Here is a 10,479-nt window from a genome sequence, read left to right as displayed (position 1 = left end):
GCTAGCGCAGATTATGTTAAGGGAAGGCAAAATGAGCAAGTCAAGGGCGTTACGAGTTCTTAATCATGCCGTTTGCGGGAAGGTGGAGCCCCTGTTTGTGAAAGGCTTGTCAATGCTGCTGTGCTAAGCACTATATTTGGGATGTTCATGAAAAAGGTATGCATCCGATTTGTGGAATTTTCCTTTCGAAACTAATAAAGCTAATGCCCATTCAGCAAGATCACAGATCAATAGAGCACCTGTTGGGAATATTTTCTTCGCTTCTACGACTACTTCCTGGGGACTCTTCTAGCCGGATACGGACGCTTGCAAAATTCATGGAGAAAGACTATGAGAAGATCAAGAAGCTGATTAAACTGCGACGGGAATATGCGTCGAAAGTTTCAACAGTTGATCAAATAATTGATCAAGAACGGAAACCTATGAGCTCGGATGAGCAAGAGCTCATGGCGAGTGAATGGCTCTCTCGACGCCTGGATGCTGGGCTCTTCTGCTTGCAGGTACGCAAACGTTACTCTCAAGCCCCTTGCTCAGAGGTTTCGCTAACGCAAAGCAGAACATTGATGTCATCTTAGCATGGCTGGTGGCAGAAGATGACGGAGCGAAGGCAAAGATTAAGTCTCTGCTCTTGGAGCAAGATGAGGATTTAGGCGTTATCAAGGCCACATTGCAGGGTATGTAAAACAAAGCCCCATCCCCCCGAACGGTTACACCAATATCTAACTTCTGATTTTAGAGCAAATAAACGACCTTGACGAAATGTCGGCTGATGAACTGGACACAAGGGAAGTGCTTGGGACATTATTACAATTCCTAAGATAACCTTTTATATATAGTTATCTATGTAGATTATTAATGAATGTAATATTATATGAAATCGTACTGTACTTCTCTCACCTTTGATGATTTGTTTTTTATCAGTAAATTATCACGTGATATTATCGGATAAATTACACTAGTATGTATTTAGTTAGCGTAAACGTGGATCTGATCTCGAAGTTCGCGGTCGGGAGCTGGTGAATTTTATCAACTTCACCGTTCGCAGTCTCTGTTCGTTCTCTCTGCTAAGCTATACTCTAGTGCTCCGCGTCAACCACTATCCTGGAATTGCTACTGCGATATCCAATTTGCGAACAAATGGAATAAAGCTTTTCCCGCCCAGTGAGAGCTTCAAACTACCCACTCCAACTCCTCACGTCCTGCGCTTCTCCGCAAGCAACCACCCTACCGAGATCTCGTCCAGCATGGAGGATTACGAGGAAGAATATGGAGAAGATGCCTACTATGATCAAGATGAAGGGATTACTTCAGAAGACTGCTGGACGGTGATTTCATCCTTCTTCGAGTCGAAAGGTCTGGTGTCGCAGCAGCTTGATTCTTTTGATGAGTTTATCTCGACGACCATGCAGGAGCTAGTGGAGGAGCAAGGACAGGTAACTCTTGACCAAACACTGGCTCCTGCTGAAGATAAGATAGATCCTGTCGTTCTGCGACGCTACGAGTTAAAATTCGGTACTGTCATGCTTGCGCGACCGTCTATGACTGAGGGTGATGGTGCGACCAGCATTATGTTGCCCCAGGAGGCGCGACTTCGAAACCTCACATATGCTAGTCCCCTCTACCTTGGGATTACGAAGAGAGTCACGGAAGGACGAGAGCGTCTCATTGCCGAGCGCGATGATGCTGAGCAAGGCGAAGAGGATAACGATGAGGAGAGACGGAGTAGAGGAACATATTTGCACTGGGAACCGAAGGCTCTGAACGAGGATGAGCCAGAAGAAGAGAACGTTTTCATTGGGAGAATGCCGATCATGTTGAAGTCGAAATACTGCATCCTCAAGGATTTAAATGAACAATCGCTATACAACTGGAACGAGTGTCCTTACGATTCCGGTGGATATTTCATTATAAACGGCAGTGAAAAGGTTCTTATCGCGCAGGAGCGAAGTGCAGGCAATATTGTTCAAGTTTTTAAGAAAGCTCCTCCAAGCCCAACACCGTACGTCGCGGAAATCCGAAGTGCTGTTGAGAAAGGGTCCAGGATATTGTCTCAACTGTCAATAAAGCTTTTCGGTAAGGGTGACACCTCCAAGAGCGGGTTTGGCCCAACGATCCGATCTACTCTCCCTTACATCAAAACCGACATCCCGATCGTTGTTGTGTTCCGAGCGCTTGGTGTGGTGTCCGACGAAGATATCCTCAATCATATTTGCTATGACCGGAATGATACACCAATGCTGGAAATGCTTAAGCCATGTATCGAGGAAGGGTTCGTTATCCAGGATCGCGAAGTAGCTCTTGATTTCATTAGTAAGCGAGGATCTTCGCCTACGAGCATGAACCACGAAAAGCGGGTTAGATACGCGAGGGATATTATCCAGAAGGAATTTCTTCCTCATATCTCACAGAGTGAAGGTAGCGAGACGCGGAAAGCATTTTTCTTGGGATACATGGTTCATAGACTTCTTCAGTGCGCTCTTGGCCGTCGAGATGTCGATGATCGTGATCATTTTGGAAAGAAGAGACTGGACTTGGCCGGTCCACTACTCGCCAACCTTTTCAGAATTCTGTTCATGAGAGTCACGAAGGATCTTTACAAATACGTCCAAAGATGCGTGGAAACTAATCGGCAATTATATCTAAACATTGGTGTGAAGGCTAGTACCCTATCTGGTGGTCTTAAGTATGCTCTTGCTACAGGTAACTGGGGTGAGCAGAAAAAGGCGGCCAGCTCCAAGGCTGGTGTTTCGCAAGTGCTTAATCGTTACACATATGCCTCTACACTTTCACATCTTCGCCGAACCAACACGCCAATTGGTCGTGATGGCAAAATTGCTAAGCCTCGACAACTTCATAACACTCATTGGGGTCTTGTCTGTCCAGCTGAAACGCCGGAAGGCCAAGCTTGTGGCCTTGTTAAGAATTTGGCTCTGATGTGTTGCATCACTGTTGGTACACCGAGCGAGCCGATCATTGATTTCATGATTCAACGCAATATGGAAGTCCTAGAGGAGTTTGAGCCTCAGGTGTCGCCGAATGCTACCAAGGTTTTTGTCAACGGTGTGTGGGTGGGAGTCCATAGAGATCCTTCTCACCTTGTAAGTACAGTCCAATCGTTGAGACGACGGAACATGATTTCGCATGAAGTCAGTTTGGTACGAGACATTCGAGACCGGGAATTCAAGATCTTCACCGATGCTGGACGAGTCTGTCGCCCCCTTTTCGTGGTTGAGAATGACCCGAAGAGTGAAAATTGCGGCTCACTGGTACTATCTAAAGAGCACATCCACAAACTCGAAGCGGACAAAGAGCTTCCACCAGACTTAGATCCTGAGGAGCGCAGAGAGCGGTATTTTGGCTGGGACGGTCTTGTTAAATCCGGTGTCGTTGAATATGTGGATGCAGAGGAGGAAGAAACCATCATGATTGTCATGACACCGGAGGACCTTGAAACGTCGAAACAATTACAAGCAGGCTTTAGTCTTCCTGAAGAAGATAACAACGACCCTAACCGACGTGTCCGATCGACCCTTAGCCAAAAAACACATACTTGGACTCACTGTGAGATTCATCCCAGTATGATTCTAGGCATCTGTGCTAGCATCATTCCGTTCCCCGACCACAACCAATCCCCTCGTAATACATACCAATCTGCTATGGGTAAGCAAGCCATGGGTGTCTTCCTTACAAATTTCGACCAACGGATGGAAACGATGGCAAACATTTTGTACTATCCGCAAAAGCCACTTGCTACGACACGATCTATGGAGTTCCTGAAATTCCGTGAACTTCCTGCTGGACAAAATGCTATCGTGGCAATTGCTTGCTATTCCGGATACAACCAGGAGGACTCTGTTATCATGAACCAGAGCAGTATCGATCGCGGTCTTTTCCGGAGTCTGTTCTACCGAACGTACACCGACTCGGAGAAGATGGTTGGTATGACGGTTGTTGAAAGATTTGAGAAACCCATGAGATCGGATACCCTTCGCATGAAACATGGGACTTATGATAAGGTTGATGACGACGGTATTGTTGCCCCCGGTGTTCGTGTGTCAGGTGAGGATATCATTATCGGGAAAACAGCTCCCTTGGCACCGGAAGCAGAAGAACTAGGTCAGCGGACGAAGCAACATACCAAACTCGATGTCTCTACCCCTCTGCGGAGTACTGAGAGCGGTATCGTCGACCAGGTCTTGGTCTCCACGAGCAACGATGATCTGAAATTCGTCAAGGTTCGGATGAGAACGACGAAGATTCCTCAAATCGGTGACAAATTCGCATCTCGGCACGGCCAAAAAGGAACCATTGGCATTACGTATCGGCAGGAGGATATGCCGTTCACCCGCGAGGGCATTGTTCCGGACCTGATTATCAATCCCCACGCGATTCCTTCTCGAATGACCATTGCTCATTTGATCGAGTGCCAGCTCAGTAAAGTTTCTTCGCTACGTGGGTTTGAAGGTGATGCGACGCCGTTTACAGATGTGACGGTGGATTCCATATCCAGCTTGCTCCGTGAACACGGATATCAGTCCCGCGGCTTCGAGGTGATGTACAATGGCTACACAGGTCGAAAGTTGGTTGCCCAGGTTTTCCTAGGTCCAACTTACTACCAACGTCTACGACACATGGTCGATGATAAGATCCATGCACGCGCACGGGGCCCAACCCAGATTCTCACACGCCAGCCCGTCGAAGGCCGGGCGAGAGATGGTGGTCTTCGATTCGGAGAGATGGAACGCGATTGTATGATTGCTCACGGTGCTAGTGCATTCCTCAAGGAAAGATTATTTGACGTATCTGATCCATTCCGTGTCCACATCTGCGATATCTGTGGGCTGATGACACCCATTGCGTAAGTTTCCATTTAACATTGAAACAAAATTGATATCATATTTTTCCTTTATATCTGCTTCTGCTTCTCCCTCGAATATATAAAAGCTAACCCCGAGCATCAAAATAGGAAACTGAAAAAGGGCGACTTTGAATGTCGGGCTTGCAAAAACAAGAACAAGATCTCGCAGGTCCACATTCCTTACGCCGCCAAGCTTCTTTTCCAGGAGCTGATGTCGATGAATATCGCGGCACGGATGTTTACGAAGAGGTCTGGGGTGTCATTACGGTAGTGCTGGATCCCAAGCGAATGTTTATGCGTTCTATTTTCCGAGGGGGGGTTGGCCATCCAATCTTTGGCCCTGCACTGCACTGCACTGCACCACCACCACCAGCAGCAGCAGCAGCAGCAGCAGTAGTTGCGAACTACCAATGCAATGCACGCTTGAAAGGGACAAGGGTTTCCCCTAAGACAAGGTTGTATTTTTAATTGACAAGTTCTCTCTCACCTTGTTGCCTTTCCCTTTACCTTCTCTCTTCCTGCTTTTCTGCCTCCCCATGGCATTTGGCGAGACTGTGATCCTTCCTTATGCGAAGATGGGATAGGAAAGAAAAAATAAAAAAAGGAAAAAAAGAAAAAGAAAAAAGAAAAAAAAAAAAATCGAAGTAGTTAACTCAACAACACATCCCCATACACATATCTTCCTTTGGCATTGTTCGTGGCGTTATTCTGCACCTGCACCCTTTCTTGGTTTTTTTTTTTTTTTTTTTTTTTTTTTTTTTCTTGTTCAATTGCTGTTTTGAAAAAGCAAAGGCCATGGGAAATTTGGAATGTAAGCAAATGATGGAAGGAAAATACCTAATTAAATACAAACCTAGTAGTTCAAACAGTTTTCCTCATTTTCCTACAAAATCGGGGGGGTTTTGTTTCTCGTGTTTCCTCGTGCAAGCAAAACACATTGGTCCAATTTCTGTCAAACAATGGTTTACAATACATCCAAAATAAAATAAAATAAAATAAAATAAAATAAAATAAAATAAAAAATGGCGAAAATATAAATATGGTCATATTATTTTGTTAAATTCTCCGTTATATTCATGTCGCTTCTGCAACCTCCTTACCTGTCACTAATGCGCATGAACAACAAAGAAACAGCTCCAAATGATCTCCTTCTTACGTAGCGTGAGCGGGGGAAGGGGGAAGCTAGACGAGAACCCAAAGCCCATGCTTCTCACGACGACCCGGGGGTGTGGGGGGGGGGACGACCAAACTCTGCTCTCGTGTCTTTTCTTTTAGCATAGTGGCAGAATTCCAGGACGCAGTAGTAGTAGACGTTTTGTACCTAGTTAACCAACTAGTTAACTGTCAACGCGAACAAGACTGCAAGCCAACGAGCGTTCTCGCCTCGCTAATTTATTCAAGTCAAGACCTAGCGGGAGAAGGGGGGTTTTGGCTGTGCCGTGTCTCGTTGCTCCGTTGTACTCGTGGAAGGATTTAAGTGATTTTACTTTGGAGGGGGCAATCGATCATAGGGCACGGTGATTTGGGGGGACTATGAACTATTTTATTGAATGTTACTACTGTACGGAGTAGGCATCGTATAACTATATACCGCACACAGTGGAGGCATTGGAGATATTGGAGAAGAGTAATCTGTAGAGAGATGAAGAAATACCCTCTTGTGGCAATGAGCAGGGAGTATTCTGAGGGGCTTTCCTTTCATGCACTCACGAGCTTCGAATCGGAGAGGTTATTGAGACGGGGGATGCTGCGTGTGGGTAGCCGCCCGTTGAGGGACAGCGGGGAGGTTGGTGGGGGGATGGATGACGGCAGCAGCGCATTAATGCAGGAATGCAGGAATGCAGGAATGCTCTCCATCCGGACAGCAGCCTCGTTCGCGGGTTGATTGGTTGATTGGTGTGCAGTTGGTGCTGCAGCAACCTTGGTGTGCACTTCCATTCAACCCCGAATCAGGACTAGCGAGCTGTGACTGCAAGTGCGTGCGATGCCTTTTCCTTCGTCCCTCCAGGGTTGACCAACGATTCCAGGCGCTGGCTGGCCCGAGGGTTCTGCCGGGGTCCCATTGGCCCGATGCTGGGGCTGGGTCGAGACCCCGCTCGCCCCATCTGCCGTCACGGGCCAATGGCAGGACCCGACTACCCGCCCGGATGGATTATGTCAGCGCGGTCGGCCCTAACAAGGTTGGGCCCGCCAGCCCGATGCAGCCTAGCGGATGTGATGGCCGTTCTATTTTTGGCCAGCCCCCGCCCGCCTTCATTCACTGCTGATCGCTTGTGGATCCACAAGTGGCCCCACACAGTACGGAGTAATGTAGACTAGACAGTGTGTATATATATCACAGGCACTCGGCTGCTGCTCGTTCTCTCCTCTTCTCCCTTTCTCTCTCTTCCTTCCTCAGCAGGTCTTGTTTGTCTTGTGAAGCGCTATTCCGTTAATTTCGAGGTGCCTTTGTTTCCCGTTAAACGTTTTGTTCTGTTTCTAGTACTACTTCCAGTCTTGAGAAAGAAGCTGTGCTTCTTCGTTCCTCGCGCTTACGGTACCTCCTAATTAATTCAACCCCTTCCCGACTCAATCGCACTGTTCGTCGCCGGTTCGACGTCCTTGTTTGTTAATAGCTCTTCACTTCAACGCTCCTACTTGCAAGACCCGTCCGCTCTGTTTTATCGATCCAAAGATTTTCCGAAAAAGCGACTCTGGTAGTCCTTTGCCTGGCTTTCGATAGAACATATATATATATATATACATATATATTCGATTCTTTTAACTATAATTTCCACCATTATTATTCTTGTCGTTTTTTAACCGCAACCCCCAGTCATTAATATATTTTTGCAGTCCTCGTACCTTCATTATTTAACCCCCTTTTAATATACTTAATATATTCGGAATTTATCAAAAGAAAAAATGGCCGCCGTTCAACTTAGCTTCTCCATCCGCACCTCTCCCAATGTCAAGACCATCCATCTCCTCGGCTCGTGGGATAACTACACCGGGCAACTCCCGCTCTCCCAGGATGCTTCCGCCAAACCGGGCTCGTGGAAGGGAACGTTCCGTTTCCAGGGGAATTCTCTCCAGCTGGGACAGCGATACTGGTACTACGTAAGTATAAAAACAAAATGCAGAAACATCGTCCCCCTGTTGGCGGTAGTAGGCGTGGATTCCATACTTAACTTTTCCTCACTAGTACATCATGGACGGCTACCATGTCTCCCATGACCCAACTGCGGAATACACTGTCGAGCCCACCACTGGCCGCAAGCTCAACATCCTGGATGTTCCCAGCGGAGCCCGCAGCAGCACGAACTCTTCTCACAAACAGTCACATAGTGGGCCAATCAAGGGCCGCGCTCTCTCGCCCTCCAAGATCCTCTCCCCGAAGCCCTCCAAGCCTTACGCTTCCCGCCAAATTCGGGATCCCCACTACTCTCCTCCCGCTTCCGTCAGCGAACTTGCCAGACGCTTTGCCAGTGTCGATATGTCCGATTCCGAGTCGGATCTCTCCTCCAGCCCGCCGTCCTCAACTGGCTCTTCGATCTCTTCTCGCTCAGACAGCTCGTCGCCATCTTCTCTCTCCTCCTTGAGTGACAACAGCTCCGTCTGCAGCTGTGAACGATACGGAATCACCCGCAAGGGAGATCGCGTCAAGATCGATTGTGGAGGCAGCCGCTGCGGAAGCAAATCCCCGGCCTCCGACTCCGATATCTGCTCCAGCGACTCGGAGGAAGAATATCGCGAAGCCCGCCCCATGGCCCGCCGCCCCCACTACGTCTCCCATAGATGATCGCCTTGCGTTTCAAGTGTATAAATCCCTTGTCAATTTCGTTCTGTGCATCCCCAGCACGCCCTGTTCTCGACCTGACGGATTCCGGAAAACCTTTGACCCGTCTGTCCGCATGCAACCTCCGTCCTCGCTCCCTTTGCCATTTTTACCCATGACCACCCAGCGAAAGTATCGTCTGCCAGGAGTTGATTTTTGTCTTAAATGTCTACAAGTTCAAAATTGGATAACAAGATTGAAAAAATTCTGTGCATCAGAGCTGAATATCAAAATTGTCATTCCCACCTTGTCCCTGTCCCTTTCTTTCGACTGGGAACAACCATCTTTCATGGTGAACTTTTACCACTCATTTCGCCACTCACCACGTTATTTGATATTTTTTCCCCCTCTGCCTTGTCCATTCTTTTGACTAGTTTTCTCCTCCAACTCTTGCATCGAATAATAACGATGTTACTTTCCATCGATGCATCCTTGCATTCAAACCAACAGACACGCTGCCACAACAAAACAGCTCAGCGTCAATGTACTACTGTCTTTCCACTCTCGCACTTCCACGAAGCCTACTACCACGCGAGAAAAAGAATGCCACTCTAATGCGAATCGCCCAATTCTTCTTGTCGCCAAAAACCGGATACTTAAGTATCGTTCGATTCTTGTTTGCCCCGCAATATATCAATGTTTCAAATCGCCATCGCCAATTACAACAAACTCGATGATTCATTATTATTGTTATTTTTTTTCTCCCAAACCACCCTTTCCAAACAAACCCACCATTTGGGGGGGGGGAAAAAAAAATCACAAAAAGAAAAAAGAAACAAGTGTTTTTTGTTTCATTGCATACACACACACACACACACACAAACCATTTGCATCGCTCACGAAAGCAAACCCCCCCACCCCACCAACATGCCAATCCTTCGGGGGGAACCCCTAATTTCTTGTTTTCTGCTTTTTTGCCCTTCTGCCTCATTAACGAAATTGCAAATGCTACCGTTTTATGCCTGTCCCAGTTTTTTTTTTTTTTTTTTTTTTTTTTTTTTCGGGGACCTATCTTTTCTTTTTAATTTCGGGGGGGAAGTCGCTCCCAGGCTTGGGGCAACTCTTTTCATCCCCTTGGCACATCCATATATATATATATATATATATATATATATATATGTATGTATGTATGGATGTATTTACAGAGGTTTTTTCCTCCAAGATTCAACCCTCTGTGCTCTGCACGTCGGGATGGGGTGACTGGGGAGCTTTGACATATTTTGAGGAGAACGCAGGAGGTGGGGTGGGGGCGGGGGTGGTTGGGGATGACGGTGAGAAAGAAATCGGCTCGTTTTCATGAAAGTTATTTTTTAGTATATTTAGTGTTTTTTTTTTTTTTTTTTTTTTTTTTTTTACCCTATCCTTTTTGTCCCCTTTCCTTGTGATGAGAATCAAGGAAGGGAAAGGAAGGAAGGGGAGGGGGAAGGCGGAGGAGGAAATAAACAATAAATGACATTACTCAGTACTAGCATGTATGTATCTATGTAGTTAGTTATGTATGTAGCTGACGTCAAAACGCGATGCGATTCATCGGTGTATGTATGTGTACATACGTAGCTAGTTAGGATAGTAATTTCCAACGGGGTTACGCTCGACAAAAGATAACCAACAGCAACATATTGTATGTCCTGTGCTGTGCTGTGCATATATATATACTTTCCTTTCCTCATTCCCTTCTCCCTCTCCGTTCTGGCTCCGCCCGTTTTGGGATCTTGGGTATCTATCTATCTATCTATCTATGTGGGATATCTTGTCGGTGGGAGATGTAAGACATGCATGCACCGCACTTCACGGATCGCTGTAT

The 10,479-nt window shown here is 46.8% G+C and overlaps 2 protein-coding genes across 2 annotated transcripts in view; both read left to right on the top strand.

Moving 5' to 3' along the window:
• HCAG_04441 (DNA-directed RNA polymerase II 138 kDa polypeptide) overlaps positions 1-5,129 on the top strand; it is a gene marked incomplete at both ends in the record, with an annotated part of 6,670 nt that extends 1,541 nt beyond the window's left edge. The window contains 5 exons of the mRNA XM_001540551.1: positions 216-500; positions 557-674; positions 837-844; positions 975-4,858; positions 4,967-5,129. Of these exons, the coding sequence (XP_001540601.1) occupies positions 216-500; positions 557-674; positions 837-844; positions 975-4,858; positions 4,967-5,129 (4,458 nt within the window). The remainder of the gene's footprint in view (positions 1-215; positions 501-556; positions 675-836; positions 845-974; positions 4,859-4,966) is intronic.
• A 2,633-nt stretch (positions 5,130-7,762) lies between these two features.
• On the top strand, positions 7,763-8,639 carry HCAG_04440 (predicted protein; the record flags this gene model as incomplete). Its single annotated transcript, XM_001540550.1, has 2 exons — positions 7,763-7,957; positions 8,043-8,639. 2 exons carry the CDS (start codon positions 7,763-7,765, stop codon positions 8,637-8,639), a joined length of 792 nt encoding a protein of 263 aa, XP_001540600.1.
• Positions 8,640-10,479: the final 1,840 nt, after the last annotated feature.

The sequence above is a fragment of the Histoplasma capsulatum genome, genomic scaffold (genome assembly GCF_000149585.1).
Source record: "Histoplasma capsulatum NAm1 scaffold_4 genomic scaffold, whole genome shotgun sequence".
Classification (NCBI taxonomy): domain Eukaryota; kingdom Fungi; phylum Ascomycota; class Eurotiomycetes; order Onygenales; family Ajellomycetaceae; genus Histoplasma; species Histoplasma mississippiense.
The sequence above is the reverse complement of the archived record's forward strand: the minus strand, read 5'-3'. Positions and strand labels throughout refer to the sequence as shown.